At 39.4% G+C, this 22,819-nt stretch overlaps 1 protein-coding gene across 1 annotated transcript in view; it reads left to right on the top strand.

The window, feature by feature from the left end:
- The window catches only part of gpc5a (glypican 5a), an 88,810-nt gene that overhangs the window by 57,493 nt on the left and 8,498 nt on the right, over window positions 1-22,819 (top strand). Inside the window, exon 8 of the mRNA XM_026928711.3 lies at window positions 4,691-4,853. Within this exon, the coding sequence (XP_026784512.3) occupies window positions 4,691-4,853 (163 nt within the window). The remainder of the gene's footprint in view (window positions 1-4,690; window positions 4,854-22,819) is intronic.

Genomic DNA, 22,819 nt, shown 5'->3' with positions numbered 1-22,819 from the left:
ATTTCCTCACATGAACTGCTTGCTTCAGGTCCTTCCACAACATTTCTATTGGATTAAGGTTAGGACTCTGACTTGGCCATTCCAAAGCATTGACTTTATTCTTCTTTAACCATTCTTTGGTAGAACATGTGTTTGTGTGCTTAGCTTTCTCTTCACAGACAGATGTTCACGGACATTTTCCTTCAGAATTTGCTGGTATAATTCAGAATTCATTGTTCCATCAAAGATGGCAAGCTGTCCTGGCCTAGATACAGCAAAACAGGCCCAAACCATGATACTACCACCACCATGTTTCACAGATGGGATACGTTTCTTATGCTGGAATGCAGTGTTTTCCTTTCTCCGAACATACTTCTCAATTAAACCAAAAAGTTCTATCTTCGTCTCATCCGTCCACAAAACATTTTTCCAATAGCCTTTTGGCTTGTCCACGTGATCTTTAGCAAACTGCAGATGTTCTTTTCGGAGATCAGTGGCTTTCTCCTTGCAACCCTGCCATGCACACCACTGTTGTTCACTGTTCTTCTGATGGTGGACTCATGAACATTAAAATTAGCTTAGAAGTTGCTTAGAAGTTACCCTGTGTTCCTTTGTGACCTCGCGGACTATTACACATCTTGCTCTTGGAGTGAACTTTGTTGGTCGACCATTCCTGGGGAGGGTAACAAGGTCTTGAACTTCCTCTATTTGTACAGTCTGTCAGTTCAGTCTTTTTTGCTAATTTGCTGATTAGTTAGCAAAGTATTTACATAGCTTGTTTCTAAATATTACCTTTTCTTTTTACATATGCTAACACATTAGTAGTCTAGTAGCTCATTATTTGCAACTAACTGCTAGTTAATTAATTAACGGTGTATTTTTGATACTTCATTAATCCCTTTACTTATATTGTACATAGTTTCCAAGTATGATGTTTTTTCTCACAGGATTGCAACTATTTAGCCTAGCTAACAGTTTATTCATACTATCCCTTTAAGTTAAATTGTAGCTTGTACATCTAAACATGTGCTAAGTGTTAATTTTTAAGAACTTGTTTTCTCATGAGGTTGCAAAATTAATTAGCCAACTTTAAATGATGCAGTTTCTTAGCAGTGTCTTAGCTAGCTAGCAAATAGGCTCCAATAGCGCTAAGTTGTGTTCTCTTTTCTAGCCATTCTTCATTGTCAGGCTTTAGCTGAATGTGTTTTAATGTGTTAGCTTAGGTGTTTATGGAATCTCTATATTTGTATTGTAGCTAGTTTCTGCATAGCATTGACATTTTGTTTGCTAATACACTAACTGAAGCAGACTATTAGCTAACTACCGAATAGGCTGTTATATTTTTCGTTGACTCTTCTTTGCGAGGTGTTAGTTGACCGTGTTTTATAGCTTGCCAACACAAATGCTAGTTCGTTGTGTCTCTGGAAATTCTTATCTTTTGAACTGGTAAGGAAACAACAGGATTAGACATCGTGGCTTGATATGAAATTTGAAAACGTATAGAAGTCAGTGGCGTGCGATCTTTAAATACGAAAGCGATATTTGAATTATTTTATGTTATTCTCTGGGATTTTACAGCTTTGAGCCTCAAGTGCAGATTGAGTTCAATTGACTGGATCATTATATTCACTCTCCTTTTATTTCATTTATCTCTGAGTGAAGAGCGACTCGCTCGCCGTTTATATGAAATATCCTTCGCAAAGAGCCATAAAGCATTCAGACCATCTGAGGCGCATCGTTTTATTTAATATTTAATGCCGTATTTTAGCGTTTATTCTGCCCATTTTACGGCTGATCCACTTGCTTAAACAGTCTTAATGGACACGTGGCGGCAGATGGACAGTTTTTAAGGACATGACACACTTGTGGCGACTTTGGAGTTTCTACTAATTGCTACGAGCTAAAGTAGCATCTGTTGTCTTTCAGCCAAGATGGGAAGTGGGATGTCAGTTTAAACAGACAACGCTTCATCAACAGCTACTCTACATTGGCTTTATTTAATGTTTACATGTAGAGTGAGAATATGTACAGCTTTTGCTCTTGTCCCATACAGGAGAAGACAGTTAGCTTCCTAGCTACAAATACTAGCTGCATACATTTTAGGCTAACTAGCTTTATATGTCTTGCTGACTAGCTAGTTTTTTTTTTTTTATTCACTTTTGAATGTAGCATGTTAGCATTTACCTCAGAAGTAGTCATTCAGTTTTCACAATGATAATCCTTAAAAATAATGTTTTCTTCTGTAAAGGAACGTTGCGTTTGTTGTATTGACCAGATACAGGAAATATACATTATGACTGCTAAGACTTTTCTCATATATTTTTTTTCAGCTGCTAACCAGAAAGCTAATCTCTTAAATGCCAAAACAGAAACAAGCTCACAGAGAGGAAATCAAGTGTTTTGTGTTTGCCACATAAACAAAAGTTTCTTTAATGCTAACCAGCTAGCTATATAGCTGAGTGACTGTTATTAGCTGCTAATAATCTGAAATTCTGAAATAATCTCAAATAACCTTTCTAGCTAGCTGTAACCTCAGTGTTTCCTCAGGAGAACCACCACATCACCACAGCGGCCATGTTTTTCCAAAATCTGATTGGTTAGGTGCTGAATATCCACTAGAGGGCACTGATGATCATTTTTAGTATCTTTTCTTTTTTTCCAATGGAAAGGGTATTGCAATATTAGAAAATAAAAAGTTGACCTTTTCCATAAAAAAAAAAAAAAAAAAAAAAAAGAATATTTCTAAATATTGGGTAGACCAGCTTTGGCCTCAGGGTGTAGCGGGTGTCTCGCATGCATTAGAAATTGTCTAAAGACAATGAGGCAATAAAACTGTGGGAAGCAGCCTTACTGATTCTCATTCAGAGGATGAAGCTAAAATAAATACGCCGTTCAGGGGATGAAGTGATGGCCGGAGCAATAAGAAGGAGAGAGGATGGGTCTTTCGTCCAGCAGAGGAGATAAATCCCTTTGTCCCTCCGGGCCTCGGCCGTGCTCAAACACAAACCAATCTGTTTTAAAGTGTGTGTGTGTGCAGGTGTGATTGAGAATAACGTACGGCGCTCGAGGCCGGAGAGGAATGCTTCATCATGGCCTTTTTCTCATTTTTCTCTTCCACTCCCTCGGGCGATGAACACTTCAGCTTTATTGTGAAGGACGTGTACAAAGAGGGAAATAAACGGATTTGGGACGGAGCCACAGGCTGGAACTAACTTAGTACTTCATTTTATACAGAGATGGTAGCTAACTTGCATGCTAGTTAACTGTTTATGTATATTTAGCTAGCATATTCCAAATTATGTCTTAAAATTCCAGGTAAATGTATACATTATTTTTATTTTATACATTATTTCATGGAGTTATTAGCTAGCTAGATATTTGTTTAGCTAACAAAGATAGCCGATAATTAATTTGCACCTTAGCTAGCTATATTTAATCCTTATTGTAAAGCTGTAATATCTAGCTATACAACTAGCAAAACACAACTGGTGACACGACCCCAGTATTAATTTGCGAGCAATATATATAACTAAACATCATGTTTGCACTTCTGAATTTTTCATGCTGTTCATTCTGTCTGAAATATGTATCATATTTTTGAGGAACCAACTGCTTATCATTCACATGCACAGGCTGTAGATAACGGTTTGGAATGTCATTATTTGGAAGGTCATTAACATATAAACCAAATAACAATGGACCCAAAATACACCCTTGTGGCACTCCAGTCTCATAATCGAAGTACCTAGAAACTGAATGACAACTCCACACATGCAGTTTTCTATTCTCTGAATAAGACTTAATCCGCATGATAAAAGTCATAGCGATATTAAAAGATCAGTTTATCAAACAGAATTTCATGATTTACTCTGTCAGATGCTTTCCTCACAACAAGAAATATGGCACCAACCACACCCCGTCTATCTGTTTTAGCTTTCAGTAGATAGCCATTTCAGTAAAATTGTACTTTCTAAACTCAAATTGCAAAAGAAGAAGAGAAATTTGGCTATTATTAATATGAAAAATCAGCTAGCTATGCATATTTAAAACTGTGTGTGTCCAATAGATCGTTATAATTTTAGCTAGCATTGGTAATATCAAGCTAGCTAGCATTCATCAATTTAAAGATCAGTTAATTTCGCATAAATATGATGGCCCTGTGGAACCACCGTGGAAAAGTGTGACAGTGTGTGACATGCCGGACCTAGCAATCTAGCTAACACTGTTAACTAAACACTCAACACTTTATTAGGATCTGTTCCCACACCTCAGACAAGCGCATGGATGGTTTCAGTCTCCTTCCTGTCCGAAATTTCCTCTCGCTTTTATTGTGTGCTTGGTCAATGCAAGAGAGTTTGATCGTTTTTTTTTTCCCCCGTCCATCACGTCTCCGATAATCCATCTGCTCTGCTAACACTGAGTCTGTGCAGGAACTAATTAACGCCCCACCTGTCTGCTATAGAAACGCAACCTTCGGTGTCTCACGCAATGTCCTGCATTCCATTTACAGCTAATTATGATTATGGCTAATTAATTTACACACACACACACACACACATATATATATATATACACACACACACACACACACAAATATATATATATATATATATATATATATATATATATATATATATATATATATATATATACACACACACACATACGTACATACATACACACATTAATTACTAGCTTGTTTGTGTGCCAGCTCCTGCAGGGACGCTTTATCCCTAAATTGGGCACTCTGGACCAGATCGAGATGGGCAGCGGCGAGATGGGCATTTCGATTAGTGGACAATGTGATGATGAGGATGGCTGCTGGGGGTCTGGAGATGGAGCTGGAGAAACTCGGATCATTAAACCAACTGAATGTGAGTACTACCATCATCCAAAATGCCAGGAGTTCAGGACTAGTTAATGTTCTTACTAGAATGGCAGCCATTCTAAGGCTTGTTGTGTAGGGCTCATACACTAGCTGCTAATTATCCCATTAACTAGCAGGTTAGTTATGGCGTCTGTCTACGTCTTCCCAAACCATCCAAAATCAAACCCAAAATGACAACCTTCACCCCAGTTTGTCCGAGTGGAATAATCAAGTAAATGTGATTGGCTGTGATTAACATTAACTTATTTCAAACAATCAGAGTTTGAATGCAGCCATAATGCAGCAGAGCCTTGGGTTCCTTTTATATTAGTATTGGAATACAGAAGCAGAGAGAGAGAGAGAGATGAAATGGAAAAAGTTGTCCATTTTCCCCATTGCATTATAGGACTGATGGTGCAGGGATTTACAAAGATGAGTTTATTAAAGATTCTATCAGAGCAAGCACTGCACAAACATTTCTTACTGAAAATTGGTGTAAATTTGTCCAAATTACCCAATGCACCATGGGACTGAGCAAATTATGTAGTGATGGATGGACAGATGCATGATGGATGGTTTGATGGGCTGATGGAAAGATGGATCGTCATGTGGATGTATGTATGTATGAATGAGCAGAGCAATGGATGGAGAATTGGCTGGATGGATGGCAGATGATTGCTGGATAGATGGTCAAATGGGTGGATGGATAGATGCGCAAATAGACAGGCTGATGTACTGACTGATGGGCACATGAAGGGATATGTAGATTAATGGATGAATATTTCGGTCAGTGGACAGATGGGGTGATGAATGGAGGGATGGATGGATGGTTGGCTGGGTAGATGGACAGATCAGTGGATGGATGGTTGGATGGACAGATTTTCTGAGTGGATGGATCATTGGATAGCTGGATGAATGGGTGAATGGATGGCTTTATACGTGGCTGGATATATGGGCAGATGGATGGGTGAATGGATTTAGAGATGGATGGATTGTTTGATGGATTTAGAGATGGATGGATTGTTTGATGGATTTATGGGTGGATGGGTGAATGATTGGATTTATATGTGGCTGGCTGGATGGATGGATGGCTGGTTGGCTGGATTGATTCACTGGATTGATCAACTGAACTACAGCTATGATGTCATACACACTTCTCATGTGCTTCTTAAATATCACAGCAGTGCTCTATAAATACGATCACTAAAACAAATCGACTCAAATTCCTCCAGTGGACGTGAAAATGCATTTTATTCCAGACTTTTTTTTTTTTTCCTCTAACGGATGAATAAATGTCATGTAAACTAATGGTGATTATTTATAGATAAAAACGACCCGTCTGGTCTCCATCTCCCCTGTTCTTCGACCCGAGTGTCTCTAAATCAATCTTTGCAGCTGCTCTTTCCCTCCTGCTATCATTTATCTCTCGGACACGCACTTCTGATTAATCGCCTTCCCTTCTCCTGGTGTCACGGGTCACCAAAAGGCAACATCATCGTGTTACGCTAATGTTCTTCTCTCCTTGTTTTGTGCCGCTTTTTCATCATCAAACCTGGCCACGCCCCCTCACTTACACCAAGCTCCTCAGTTCCTCTTGCTCCTTACAGATTATATAAATCCAGTGTGGATAAACTCGATTTGCGGCTTCGCAGGAAACTGAAATCAGATTTTTTTCCCCAGCTTGTCTCCCACTGAGCCTTGCTAACAGTTAAACTTGTATGTCTTAAACCTCAAACTCACTAAATTTTATGCTAATTGGTTATATTTTAGCTCACTTTATAAACACTGGAAGTGGAATTGGTCATGCCCCATTATGAGTGGCCTTGGCTTTTAAACAGGAATCTAACAAGTCATCAGCTTGTATGTTGAAATAAACGACAATTATACTCCCACTCCCACTACACTTTTACGGCTTAACGTGGTGGATCGTTGCAAAGGTCAAAAAAGGCTTTAATCGAAATGAACATTTTGATTCAAATGTTATCCAAAATCAAGATTTTGCGTTTTATTAAGTATGCAAATTTTGCCCATATTAGCCTGATTTGCATAAGTAAATGTCAATTTTTGGAAAAGTCCCAATGCAAAATGTACTTTTAAGAATATCAGTGATCCCCTGCCAAAGATTCATTCTGATGTCTATTGTTTTAAAAAATTACCCAATTCAGTGGTCATGCCTTGCCGTAAGATAAGGGTTACTGCAAGGTGTGGGGTTAAAGAGTTTGTAGATTTAATTACTATTGCGCTCATATGAATTCTTTTAGATTTAAATTATCCCAGTATATAGTCACGCCAGTATATCATCCCACCACTTGCACTCACGAGTATTAACCAGGTCATCTAAACTCCATGTCTATATAAGCATATTCTAATTTACTTGAGAGTGATTTAAACAGGAGAATAAACTCTGAACATTGCTTTTATTAAACAGTAAAAGACACCATTTGTATCTCAATTGTTGAGGGCAATGAAGACGGACACGCTTTAATCTGTTTAATATCCGTCGCAGCCCTCTGGCTTTTGTGCGCATTAATCACAGTACACTCCACGAAAAGCTCACGCCCCATTTATTTATTTATTCTTCCAATTATTTATGGAAGCGACCCAGAGGCCTTGTCGTCGGATCCGCACGAGCGGAGCATAAATATTTTGAATCGGATTTGCATGTCGTTATCTCGCGCATAATGGTAGCGTATCTGCATTCAAACAAAAACGGTGACCTTTAATTGACCTCATTCATTTGAATACGGCTGGTTTTGTGTTTCTTATCTCCCGAAATGAACGTCTCTCCCCAAGTGCCTTGTTTGTTTGAGCAGAATAATCTGCTAAATATGATTAGCTTTGATTAGCGGTAATGTGATTTACACTCGAGTTCTGTTTCTGAATGAAATGAAAAAAAATAATAATAAAAAAAAAACCTCTGAAGAAATCCCTGCTAATCCCTTTTTAGCATGGAGTTTGTCATTGAAATGTACACTCAGTTTGTTAAAAATGATGCTAATTTCAGATAATTCAGAAATGAAATCAAAGCGACAATCTACAAACCCTACCCTACAGAATAACCTAAATGGAAAAAAACACTTTTTAATCATTGAAGAGCTGGATGACTGTTTGCTAAATCTAACTTCACCTTGCACTAAATAAGCTAAACTGAAATAGGTTGCAAGAGCTGCAGTGTAGCACATTTTGGGTGTGTTTAGCTCAGGAGTGTTTGGAAGAGCTAAAGGGCGCCAACGAGTCGTTAGCAGAAACGTTAGCTATCGATCATAGGAAACGGAGGAGGGTTCTTTAGCAGCGTTAGCGCTAATTAAAAGCCCGTGTCAGGAGATGATGTTAATATAATATGACTCTTGAGTTCATCAGCAGAAGGTGTGTAATGACGGCCGAAGGTGATCTCTCTCTCCCACACACCTGATTAGCCGTAATGATCTGCAGGATTGGTATGGATCCTGCTAATGGAGTTGAGAGACTGTCGAAGGGTTTCGATCGCTCCTGTCCTGAGACGACACTTTAACACTTTATTGATCTGCTCTCCATTTTATATGACACATTTCTGACCTCCCTCCCCCCTTATTTCCGGTGGGTAATGGTATCTTCCATATTTTCTCACAGTGAAGGCCTGCTGAGAATTTCAGGCATGTTCATGCACAACAAAATCACTTTATAAATGGCTCAATATTGCAGGTTGCTCTGGTCGGCAAGAGAATTGCCGAAGAGAATTGGAAAGAAACAGAGAGCTTTGAGATTATATGGGATGCCAAGAAACAGTTTCTTGACCTAATTTATAGAAGCGCTAATGATTTGTTACTTAATTCTTGTCTTGTTTTAGTTTGAGAACCATAAAGCTATTTGGGCACTCCACAAGCCCTTGTGCCTTTTATTTTTTGAAACTACGTCTTAAATAAGTCTTTTATATGTTTGGAATTCAGATTGGAGATTGCCTGGCCTTCAGATGAAACAAGAATTAAGAATAAAATGAAATAAGGATTCCAGACTGACTCTAGCCTCAGCTTTTACATGATGACATTATGTTAAAAAATCAAATAAAATAATAAAAATAGGTCTCTTGATGGATCTATTTGAACTCTACAATGTGGCTCTTTAGGCGATCCTAATATCGGATAGTGAAATGATACCAATTACCTTTAAATATATACCTTAGTGAGCAATTTAAAACTGTGTTTTCTCCCATGCTTACCACTTGTCTGTGGTACGTTTGACATGTACATGGTAGTTATCAATGCTGGTGTGACTGGAAAATGGCCAGACTAACACACTTTGGCAGGAACACAATCGTCGTACAGTTTCAGTCAGGATCTTGTCGGCTCACGAAAGTGGATTTTCAAAAGACCTTTAGAAAACAGGCAACTGAAAGACACAAATTGCAGCTGAAAAGTCAGAAGACTGTTTGAACCTGATAAATAATAGTAATCTACCAGTGCAAAAGTCAACACTTCAACTGTGAGAAGACATCTCGACAAATGGTGCCATAGGTGAGTGTTGCAGCTAAGAAACCACTCTCTGCAGAAAGGCAAAGTATGAAAGATTACAGTACACTGAGTACCATAAACCTTGTTGCACCAAACTGATTCAGGATGGAGCTTAATACAATGGCAAAATGGTAAGATTTTTTTATTCACAAAGGTCAGAAGTACTGGTAAGAAGCACACAGATGCTGATATCCTCAAATTTCTCTGAATCTGAGTGGCAGGTCTGTTATGTTTTTTTGGGGGGCAAGTTCCAGCCAACACTGTAAGAGACCTGGTCAAATTCAATGGAATAGTGAATGCAGTAAATATCTGAGAAAGCTGAAAACATTTTTTCTGCTTTTTCATCTAAAGCAGCAGTCAGACCGAAAGTAAATAAAATTAACCTGCAGAAAGACAAATCACTGAAGGGGAAAGGACGTGGGAAGTGAATGATACGCATATGCTTCTGGCAGCATCCATGTTTGCCAACTTCATATAGGTGAACTTTGTCTTGTGAATTCAGGAGCATCGATCTTGTGAGCCAGTAGGAAAGAAGGTGGGCAGGACGGTGGTGTCTATGGATGGGAAAGCAATGGTGGATCTGCTTATTAGCAGCTCTGTGTACCCTTGGGAAGACAAGTGACTGATAAAAATTAATACTGGTTCCCCAACAAACCTGTTAAATCCAGGCAACATCTGATCCAGAATTACTCATGTTTAAGAGGCAAATGAATTGATCCCTTGTTGTATTAAAGAATGTGAACTAGCTGGAAGGGAAGAGGAAGGGGCCTAGAAAGTGTCCTGGATGAAACACAAAACATTCAAGCAATGACCCCCATGACCCTCCAGGAATCCAGGATTCAGTTCCAGGCCTTGACCTCCTAGAACAGGGTGGATAACTGATACATGGGAACATCTGCAAAACACATGAGGTACACCTTCATCTCCAAATGGGAAGACTGGTGGGGAAAAAAAAAACAAAGCTAAGATCTTATGGAACTATCAGATGTGGAACAGCAATGGTGATTGCTCTTGTAACCCAGAAACACCAGGGACAGACACAGGAACTAGAGAAAGTGGAGAGACAGCATTGTCCCAGTGGCAATAGGAGCACTTGGGATCGTGACCCACATGTTGAAAGACTGGCTCCAACAGATTGCAGGAATGAGATCATTTGACCTTGGTCAGTGAAAGTGCAAGCTAAGGAAAAACAAAGCTACTTCTCCATCCCCTTGAACACCCAACAGGTCTTTGGTAGGAGGACCATAAGAGGAAAGATGAAACATACAACAACCACACCACCCACCAGAAAAAGGAGGCGCTAAGAATTCATCATTGAAGAAGTAGAGATCAATAAAGTGGTGTTTTCTGAGGACAGAAGCAATCAAACCGTATCAACATAGTTTCTGCTCCATCGGCTGGATTCCTGAACAGTTCTGCAGATCATCAAGTGTCTGTCTGTGCAAGAGATCACCTTTGCCCGTCATTACACACCTACTGCTGATGAACTAGAGAATCATATTACATTATTGTAGTAGCAGAAGTACTGTACTGTTCCCTCAAACTCCCAGCAGGCCTCTGATAGAAGGCCAGAGAGTGGTGAAAGATTCGAGTATGAAGTTTCTAAGTGAATTTGGTAGCCCTACCAAGCAACACTTTTTTTTTTTTTTTTTTTGGCTTCAAAACGTAACTGCAATATTATCTTCTTTTCCAGCCATGAATGTCTGCGGGAGGGAGAAAATGACTTTTCTCAGACATTTCCCTGTAGAGAGAGATGTTTGAACCATTATATCGAAATGTCTTTGCTCATTTTCTTTGTTTTCTCACTCACTGAGGTGAGATCAGCTAATATTAACACCAGGTAAGGCACGTATGCACAAAATCTTGTTACAAGTGTACAAGAATGCCTAAACCATCAGTCATAAAACGGAACATGCATTCAACAACCATGACCGGACATTTGATTTATTTGTTATTAATAATGAGATGATAACCAATTTATATTACAAATGCACCAGTAAAGAAGTTTCCTCGAAATCAATTTTGCTTGTATGGTGTTCCTCAGGGCTCAATATTAGGTCCTTTTCTGTTTTTTATATCTTGTTAATTTCCACACTTTTTCTCTGCACACCTGCTCAATGAGTGTCAGCCTGCAAGTAGCCAGATGGCTCATTTGGCTAATGAAGAATGAAAAGGCCAAGCACACATCATCCCGAAGAGCAATTTTAAAGATGAACCCAGTGACAGAAGTGTGACCAGAAATAGACTGTATTTTCAGTAAAAAGAGAACTTAATGTCCTTACTTCTGTTTACAGGGTCTGTTATAGCAATGACCTAATGGAGTGTGTGTTGCATTTGTCTAAAACTGACCTTACCAGGTAATGAAGACAAAATGCATCCTGTTCTTATTTGAGATTTTTCACTATCGTAAATCACACAAATGGAGAGGATGCACACGAGATTTTATAGATAAGTGGGGCCTGATGAAAAGCAAACAAAAAACATTGCTCCAGCCTGGTGTGCAGTGCGGTTAGTAATTTAGCACTTAGGATTTTAGATGTTTAGCTATTGTTAGTTATGACAACAAGGGAGCATCATTGATGTAGTTGGAAATCAGGTAATGTAGAGACTGCCACACTGAGCCACTGCCAAACTGAGGGCTTGCAAAGGCCTTTGGAGGCCAATTCAACCCAAGCCATTTTGTAAAGCATAATGCTTGTTTTGTGTGATCATGGCCTAAATGTTATTATGACCACAGCACTGTTGAATTCTGGATTCTGATTGGTCAGAAGGTGTTGATGCAGTTTGCAGCTCCAAATCACGGGTTTGTATTAATGCGCTGGTTCTAATACGTTATCAGTTCTAGTAGTAACTCATTCACAAAGACTTCTATCAGAAAAATGAAATACTTGTTCATATGGTGAAGATTTCTTTGGTGAAATAAGCATTTATGTAACATTTATGGCAGGACTCTTCAGTGTCAGTGCTTTGTAATAGTCAGCAAGGGGTCAGATACAGGAAAGGCTTCAGGACAGGTGAGTTTACATATTCCGCTTTCTTGGTAACATGACAAGCTGCCTTCTGTTTTTATTTAAAAGAGGATAGCAAGAATTAACCACAACAGTAAGCATAACTATAACCAGATAAAAAGTATAACCTGTGATTGTTTAATACTTTTAAATAATGTTTTTTTTCCTTCTGTGTGAATGCTAAGCAGAAATTTTACAGTATTCTACAATTGCCTCCACCTTGGTTCATTTCAAAACCTTTTTTGTCCTCAAATGGGCAGAAGCTGATTAATATACGAGCTTCATACTTACTAAGTTTCAGCCTCTTTGTGACTGAATGTCTTGCTTTGCTAATTAGGGCTGAAAAGGCCATGCACACTTCATTCTGAAGGGCACTTTTAGAGCCAAATTCGGTGACAGTTACACCTTGAGAGGTGAGAGGAAAAATAGTCTCTCTTATTACAAAGGTGAGAGCGAGCAGTCAACACCTCCATCGCCCCTGCTCATGATCTCATAATGAAACTAATGAACTTTACAGCTCTTTCCCGACCACCTTCACTTACAGCCATATTGGGCACCTTAAGTGGCTCACCTAAAGAATATTAATCTATTTATTATTTTAATGGTTATTGGGTGGTCCCAGCATGCTATCACACACATATATAGATATGTGCTGTTCAGAGGAACTATCACTTGAGAGGTGAGATTTATTCCTCATACACCCAGAACAAAAATGCGTGAACGAGCTAAAATCCCTCACCTTTAAACAGTTGTTCAAATGTGCTATGCGTCACATTTGGGACACAGCCGGCGTTAGCGTCTAGGTGTGCTTGGATGTGAAAATGCCTTTAGCTGAAGTGTGAAAGTGAGGACGCACTGTGGCGGCGTCCCTGTGTGGGTGAAATCGAGTCAGAGTGTAACTTTAGAGCTTTGTCGTTGAGGGATCAATCATTCCCTCTGCCGAAGAGCCATGGGTATTTTTTCTGAGAATTGATTTGAAACGGGTCCAAAGGTTTCAGTGAAGGATGGGCAGTGCTTTTCTCTCTCTCTCTCAATCTCTGAGCTCTCTCTCTTCTCATCACCCAAGTTTGTCCTTGAATGTGCTGCGACTCAATAGCAGAACTCGAATGATGTTCACTTGGCGTGGCTTCCCCTAAAAAGGAAAATGGGACTTTATTTTCACCAAGTGCCCTCAGTGCAGAAATAGCAGGTAGAGGAGAGAGAGAACGAGAGAATGAGTGAGAGGAAAGAGTGCTACACTAAACAAATTTAAATTAAAACAAATTAACACCTATTCTTCGCACAATCACCAGTCTGCATGCCAAGTGTGCTTTTATCCACATCTAAAAAAAAATGTGTGAATATTCTGAAGTGGCATCGTCAAAAGAGCTCCAGCCAAACAGTCATTGGCTGCATCCCAAACTTCTGTACTACATAGCAGACTCTTAAAATTGGTGCACTATCTGTGGTGTATTTTCTTTAAGCAGATTGTACACCACTGGGCATGTCTTTGGGTAAGACAAATAGGCATATCATTGAGTGAGTGGGACAGACGGATGTCTCTGAGTAGGAAAGACATACATACCTTTGAGTGACAAATGGGCATGACCTAGAGTGGAATTGATGGGTGTCTTTAAATGGGACAGCTGGGTGTGTCTTTGAATGGGACCAATGAATGTGTTTTGGAGTGGAACAAATGGCCGTGTCTTTGAGTAGGACAGATGGTTGTTCCTTTGAGTGGGACTGATAGAATTTGAGTGGGACAGATGGGTGTGAGCTCGAGTGGGACAGATGGGTGTTAATTCGAGTGGGACAGTTGGGTGTGAATTTGAGTGGGACAGATGAGTGTGTCTTGTAGTCAGTGGGACAAATGGCTATGTTTGATTGGTACAGATGGGTGTGTTTCAGTGGACAGACAGGTGTCTTTGCATGGGATAAATGGGTGTCTCTCTAAGTGCTACAGACAGGTGTGTCCAATGTGAACATGTCCCAAACCACACACACCCTCCTCACTTTATAGGGCACATAAACCTCATCGGTCCACTGTGAACATGTCCCAAATCACACACCCTATTCTCAATATATAGGTCATTTTTAATGCCACAGTGCATTAAGGGTATTCATCATTTGGACACCAACCTGCTGCACGAGTGCTCTTTATCCACAGCATAGCTGTCAGACTACTACGCAAACACACACACACACACGTGACACTGGATGAAAGCGCACACACTCGTGTCACTGTGCAGTCGTGTTCTAATTTGTCAAGACATGTGAGTTCACCAGATGTAAGCTGCCCTATGCTTCATTATAGTAGCATCATCACTCCCTTCTGAAATGATCTCGAAATCATCTGCATTATTTTGGCTGCTCTGATCCTGAATTCTATAGAAATCCCTTAAACCCCGCAGTGAGGCAGGGAGGGAGGGAGGGAGCAGTGGATGAAGGAGGAGAGATAAAAGAGGAAATGAACAGATTGTTTTGATAGCAGGATGCCGCATGGTGAAGCTATACTGAGTGCTCAGTGATGTAATGAGTCATTATGAACATATTTACACCTTCTGGTCTACTGTGCATGTTAGCATTAGCCTGATAATTGAGCATAAATCACGAATAGCAGAAATTCATCATGCTGTGAGGGTCACTCCCTCCACCCCCGTCTCGCTATGCTTGGGATATTCTAGAAGAGTTAAAGCTCACACTACGTTCTAAAGGACTTGCTATCCCTTAATCCCTGTTTCCTACACCAAGGTATCAAAGCGGAATCACCAAAATAAGAACGAACTAGAATCCGAAGCAGAACAAGAAACTACAAAGAGAATAAGAATAACATCAAGAACAAGAAGCAAAACTAGAACCGTAGCTAAAATCAAAACCAAAATCAAAAGTAGAACAAGAAATATAACAAGAACCAGAATCAGAAAACAAAAAACCACACGAAGTAGAACTAGAAGCAGCTCCCGAAAAAGAATTAAACAGAATCAAACTAGAACCTTAATTAGAAAACAACCAGAACTGGAACAAGATCCAGTACATAATAAGATCAAAAAGGACCAAGATTAGAACACAATTTGGAATCTGGAATCAGAACCGAGACAAAAAAAACAAAACAAAACCAGAATAAGATCAAGAGTTAAAAAGCTAGAACACAATTGACAATCAGGATTACAATTATAGAAACTAGAAGCGGATCCTGAAAAAGAACTAGAAACAGATGCAAACTAGAACCTAAATTAGAAAACAACCAGAATCACAACTGGAATGAGATCAAGGAAGAAGAATCGGAACAAGAACTAGAATCTGAATTAGAACAACCAGAACTAGAAAAAGACCATGAATCAGGAATCAAACCTAGAGCAAGAATCTGAACAGCCAGAATAACCAGTCCAAGATCTAGAAAACAGAATCAAAACTTCAACAGCCAGAACCTCAAAAAGAACAAACATAGAACCACATTAATAAACAGAACCACAACAAGAACCAGAACAGTAGGATGAAGAACAAGAATCTGAACCTCAACAGCCAGAACCAGAACCACATCAAGAACTTGCTACAGTATCAAAACAAGATCAAATACAAGAATTGAAAGTAGAACAAGAATCTGAACCTTAACAGCCAGTATAACCAGAAAATGGACTAGAAAACCAAACTAGAATCAAAACTTAAACAAGGACATGATCCACAGAAAGACCTATACTTAGAACCACTATAAAAACCAAAACAAGCGTGTGAAAACTGCATCTGGACGTGACGCCAGTTCCCTGTCTATTCATCTGCACTGTTTCTATGGAGACGCTATATTGATGCAGTAAAACGTGGATGCATATTCCCTTGACGGCACCCACACATTCTTCTCATTCTCTGGCTTTGACTCATCAGAGCCGTGTGGAACAAAGCCAGACACTTACGGGGTTTTGATGAGGCGTCACGTGGCGTCACTCACTAAAACATTCACGTTCATTCGGACGAGAGGATGGACAACTCACTATAGCCCCCGCTCTGATCGAGGCGAAGTAAGTGAATTCATCTGTGAGAGAAAGTGGGTTCTCCATCCAGCTGTGTTTATGCGAATACTGATATATATACATCAGAAATTCAAATACACACCCATACACTAGAACAAGAACTAGAATGAAAACCAGGATCAGAACTAGAACAAGAACCAGAATGAGAATCTGAACCATAACAACCAGTCTAACCAGAACCAAACTCAGAATCCAATCAAGAAAATAACCCAAAACTAAAACACACAGTCTAGAACCAAGACGAGAAATACAAAATCTAGAATTTCAAACTCCAAATCAAAACCAGTAATAGAACAATAATCTTAATCAGATTTACAATAGGATCAAGAAAATGAATTACCACATAATACAGAACCATGAACAGAGTTAGAAGCAAAACCACAATCAATGATAGAACAAGAACCAGAACAAAAACTAGAACCTGCTCCAGAATCAGGGTAAGATCAGGATGAACCTAAACCTAAGCACAATCCAAAATTAGAACTATGACAAAAACCAGAACAGGAACTGCAAACAGAATCAGAACTAGAGCTGGAATCAGAATCTCACCTAGGACAAGAACCAGAGGACAAGAACCAGAGAACAAGACCCAATGTCAAAACTTAAACCAGCATCAGGTGAAAAACAAGATGCCAAGCCCCAAGAGCCAGTATATAACAAGAACCAAAATGTGAATTAGAAGCACAATCAAATCTATAACAAGGACCAGAACTGCAAGCGGAACCAGAGCAAGAACTAGAAGCAGAACTGAGTATGTGCAAGAACAAGAACAAAAACCAGATTTGTACCTAGAAAGCGATCAAGGAATATATCTAGAACCTGAAATAGAATCAGGAAAGGAGCAGGAAGAACCCAAACTTGAACGTAATCCAGAAGGAAAATCAGAAGCACAACAAGAACCGGAATTAGAAACAGAAACATAATTAGTAAAAGAACTAGAGCTAGAATCAGAATCAAACAAGATTTAAGAACAAGAACCAGAACCAAAATTAGAGTTATGAGAAGAACCAGAACAAGAACTAGAAACAGAATCAAAACTAGACCAATAACCAGACCCAACATAAGAACCACGAGGAAAAAATACAGAATGGCAAAACTAGAACAACCATCAAACACAGAATCAAAACCTCAAGAAGAACCAGGCACAGAACCATAAAACTGATAAGCAAGGGATTGTTTTATGTTTTCAGTTCCCTGTATTTTCTCCTCCATTTTTCTTTTCCTCCGTTAAAACCCTGTCAGAAGCTGCGGGTCAGTCATGTGCAGCTGTGTGCCCTCTAGCTGTCAGTCATCCTCCCTCAGGAACATAGCCCCACCCCCTTAATCATCACCTACATCATTTAAATCTGCCCTCGTCTGTAAGGGAACGTCAGGAACGGTTCCAGAGCGGCTCTAACATGGAGGTGCAATGTTAAGTGGGCAAACTCACAGCTTTAGTATATGTACACTGTTGTGTATAAGTATTCACCCCCTTGAAGTTATTCACATTTTGTAGTGTTACAACTTGAAACTGAAATGAATTTAATTGGGTTATTATTATTAGTATTATTATTATATTTTATTTATTTGTTGGTTGCATTAATATCCACCCCATCTGGAACTATGTGAACTAGAAGGAGAACAAGAACTAGAAAGAAAACCATAATCACAACTAGAACAAGACCTAGAATCTGAACTAGTGTAACCATAACTAAGAATAAGTACCAGAATAAGTACCAGAAACTGAATCAAAACTAGAACAATGGCCATAACCTAAATTTTAACCACAGGAAGAACCAGTACAAAAACTGAAAGCAGAACCGGAAGGGAAATCAAATCAAGAACACAACTAGAATAAGCATTAGACCAAGAACAAGAAATAGAACCTGAACCAGATTCAGAATACAACAAAGAAGACAACCCAAAACTGCACACAGTCTAGAACCACAACAAGAGGAGAGCAAAAACTAGAATCAAAACCCAAATCAGAACAAGAGCCAGATGTACAACTGTAATCGGAACCAGATTTAAAATGAGAGAAGAAGCAGAATGAGAGCTAAAACTTGAATCAGGAGAAGATCAAGAAGGACCTATACTTGAACATAATCCAGAAGCAAAATTCCTTAATTACTAGAAACAGAACCAGAACTAGTATATGAACTAGAATTAAAATTAAATATAAAATTAGAACCTAAAATGAACCAAAACAAGAACTAAAAGCAGAACCAGAATGGGAATAAGATCAAGAACAGAAACTAGAACACATAATTATGAACCATTACAAGAGAAGACAACAAAAACAAGAAATAGATAGTAGAACTGTAATCGGAACTATACTTAAAATGAAATCACGTAGATGTAGCAAAACACAATCCAGAACCACAATCAGAATAAGAGCCATAATCAACTAATGAGCGCTAGAACCCAGAACCAGAATAAGATCTGAACAAGAATAAAACCAGAATCAGGACTAGAGCAAGAACGGGTAATATAACTAGATCGGAACCACAAGAAGATCCAGAACAAGAACAAGGAATAGAATCAGAACGACGAGAACCGAGAAGCCGGCATGCTGAAGAGCTTCACAGTGGTGCTAATTAATGCTAGATTAGCAAGGTGATGTATGGGTTCATTAATGGTAGGGTTGTGTGTGTGTGTGTGTGTGTGTGTGTGTGTTAATTAACAGTAGAGTAGGTGGATACTGTAATTGCATGCTGCATTTTTAAAAGCATCCAACACTGATTCATCTGTGTGTGTGTGTGTGTGTGTGTGTGTGTGTGTGTGTGTGTGTGTGTGTGTGTGTGTGTGTGTGTGTGTGTGCGCACACTAGACTGAAAATCCTTTTCTTTTCTTCTTCTAATGTACTACTGTAGTAAATATGATGTACCACATCAAGTAACTATGGCAACCGTTTTGTCGCACTATATGTTACAGTATAGCGGTTTGGGACGCAGCTTGCAACATAATTTTGTCACTTCAAGACACAACAGAATTTATTTTTGTGTTTCCTGTGCTGGTGCTATTACTTTTCCCTCCAGTTTTGCTCCAGCGGTGTGTGTGACGGGAGCAAGTGTTTACACTGATCCGATTCATTGCACACTCCACGTCCATCACAGCCTGTCCTCTGATGTTAATTGGCAGTGCTAATTATCCGACCGCGCACTATTAAGCATCGGATCTGTGGTTCTGCGGGTACGGGGAATAAATGGCCATCCATTAGCGTCTCACTTCCTTTCACGGATTAGCTCGCTATTGATTTTGGACAGCCATTTTTTTTCCTCATCCCTCCATCCTTATATCGATCCGTTTCTAATGTGCGGTTACAGTGTGACCATTCGTTATTTGTGATTTCGAGCTTACATTCATTCTGTTGTCAGTGGCAGCCACATTTACTGGAAAAGATGAAGTTAGTAAAAATGGAGTGTGTATATGAAAACACACCCATATATTTAGGGAAAAGAAATCTTTATTTAATTATTACCCCATGTCACACAGTGATAGCTAGTTCAGTAGTTAGCTACTGTTTATGTGTAGCTACTTTGATGATTTCTCATGGTAGGTTGGCTACAGCCATGTCCATAAGTATTTGAACAGTGACAATTTTTGAAGTTTTGTCTCTGTACACCTCCACAATGGATTAATCTGTGAGATGTGATTGAACTGTAGACTTTCAGGTTTAATTTTCACAGGCTCAAAAGTAATTGGACAATTGACTGCTAAGCAGTTTCATGGCCAGGTGTGACCTATTTTCTCATTATTTCATGACAAATGAAGGAAATAAATGGTCTGGAGTTGATTCCAAGTGTTGAATTTGCATTTGCGGCCCAAAAAGGTGTCGATACAAGTGAGTTAGGCCATCAATAAACTGAAAAAAAAAACAGACCTATCAGTGAGAAAGCATAAAATTTTAAAGTGGCCAAATCAACAATCTCAGCAGCACTTAAAGGCCTGAAAGACCACAGAAGACAGCTAAAGTGGATGAATCCAAAATTTGTTCCTTGTTGAAGAAAAACCCCTTCACAACATCTCGCCAAATCAAGAACACTCTCGAGGAGGTAGGCGTATCATTGTCAAAGTCTACAATCAAAAGACACCTTCATGAATGTAAATACAGACGGTTTACCTCAAGATGCAAACCACTGGAGACACTCAATAAGAGAAAGGCCAGATTAGACTTTCCTAGAAAACATCTGCCCAATTCTGGAACAAGATTCATTGGACAGATGAAACCAAGATTATCTTGTATGATGGGAAGAGAAGGAAGGAAGGGCTCATGATCCAAAGCATACCACATCATCTGTCAAACATGTGGAGTGTTTTGAAGTGTTATGGAATGGGCATGTATGGCTACCAGTGGAACTGGTAGCAGGATTTCAGCAATTCTGAAGTCTATAGAGCTATATTTTCTGCTCAGGTTCAGTCAAATGCTGCAAAACTGATAGGACAGCTCTTCCAGTACAGATGGATAATGACTCAAAACATACCACGAAAGCAACCCGTGAGCTTCTTAAGGCAAAGAAATGGAATGGCCAAGTTAGTCACCTGACCTCAACCCAATAGAGCATGCTTTTCACTTACTGAAGACAAAACTGAAGGCAGAAAGTCCCACAAACAAGCAGTTACTGAAGGCAGCTGCAGTAAAGGCCTGACAAAGCATCTCAAGGCAAGAAACCCAGCATTTGGACTTCAGACTTCAGGCAGCCACTGACTGCAAAGGATTTGCATCCAAATATTTAAAATAATCCTTATATTTAATTGTTAGTTTGTCCAGGTACTTCTGTGAAAATGGAGGTACTATGTATAAAAATGGCTATAATTCCTAAACAGTTAATGCAATATTTTTGTTAAACTCCTTTAGTTAACGCTGAAAATCTACACTTCAATCACATCTTGATTGCTTCATTTCGAATCCATTCTGGTGGTGTACAGAGGCAAAATTATGAAAATTGTGTCACTGTCCAAATACTTGTCGTAGAGAAGGAATAACCTGCATGTAGATATTTTGCGATCTAATATCCATCCATCCATTTTCCATACCGCTTATCCTACACAGGGTCGTAGGGAGCCTGGAGCATATCCCAGGGAAGCCGGGGCACAAGGCAGGGAACACCCTGGATGGGGTGCCAGTCCACAACAGGGCACAATCACTCACACATTCACACACCCATTCACACACTATGGGCAATTTGGAAATACCAATCAGTCTACAGCGCATGTCTTTGGACTGGGGAGGAAATCGGAGTGCCCGGATGAAACCCCCCGAAGCATGAGGAGAACATGCAAACTCCGTGCACACAGGGCGGAGATGAGCTTTGAACCCCCAGCCCTGGAGGTGCAAGGCAAATAGCCTCCCCACTCTAATATTAGTTTAAACTTTAGAAGTTTATTTAGTTCAGTTATCTATTGGAGGTTCTGCATGGAAATGTTAGATAAACTTTAAAAATGACTGTTGAAGCTTTTCTTCTAAGAACGCAACTTATTTTGAACGCTATTAGCTTGCTAGCTTTTCCATTTAGCTAGCGTACTTCAATGACAACCTCTTTTTTTTTTTTTTTTTTAGCACCAGCTAGCTTTAGAAAACTCATGGTTATGTGATACCATGTGACTTTCATGTAATTTAGCTAGATTTACTTCAGCTAATACTGTACAGTCACCCTAAGTTACGTAGTTCGGCATGCACTCATCTCATCAATTCCATCAAAGCGAGAGAATCCTTCCTGCATGAGCCGTTTCGTCCTTCACAACACTGCCGTGTGTTTATTTATCAGCTAACACACGCTGTGTCCATATGTTCAGCTAATTAAATCACTGTGCTCTGATCTCCTGAACGAGAATGCGTTAAACTTGGTAGCCTTTCCAATTTTTTAAACATTTTGAAAGAAATATTTCAGTGTAAATAATGCAGTTACAACGTTAACTCAAAAGAAAAAAATTCTTCATAAATGTAACTCCAGTCTTATACATTTAACCTGCTAGCCTAATTGTAAATATTTACACTCTAGCATTTTAGTTTTTAGTATCGTTTTAAACTTTATAACACTGTTTTAGCCCAAATTTGGTTTCATACCCTTTTACATTTATGCAATAAGCACTTCACCTTGAAGGTCAGGTTTTGGCCATCTCAAGCGCTACGCTCTGTCAGTCTCCTTTGCTGCACCCTTTAAAGGGAAGGAGCCTGAGGCGCTGTATTTGGGCAGCAGCCAGACTCTCTTGTCTTTCTCACGCTGAAATGTCAGATGATGGAGAACCGTGGCCTCGCTCCAAATATTTTAATAACTCTGTTTAGATCCCATCGTGGCTGGTGACACGTATAAATTACAGCTTGGGGAAAAAAAAAAGAAACAAGGCTGGGAACACCATACACACACACACACACACACACATACACATACACACACAAGCACGCACACATACTCGGCTCACTGAAGGCTGTGTTCCTTGTTTTTGTGAAACGGTCTGATAAATCTGACAAGGCCAAAGTGATTCATCACAGAC

Source organism: Pangasianodon hypophthalmus, chromosome 26, assembly GCF_027358585.1.
Source record: "Pangasianodon hypophthalmus isolate fPanHyp1 chromosome 26, fPanHyp1.pri, whole genome shotgun sequence".
Classification (NCBI taxonomy): Eukaryota; Metazoa; Chordata; class Actinopteri; order Siluriformes; family Pangasiidae; genus Pangasianodon; species Pangasianodon hypophthalmus.
This window is presented reverse-complemented; position numbering and strand designations above follow the sequence as displayed.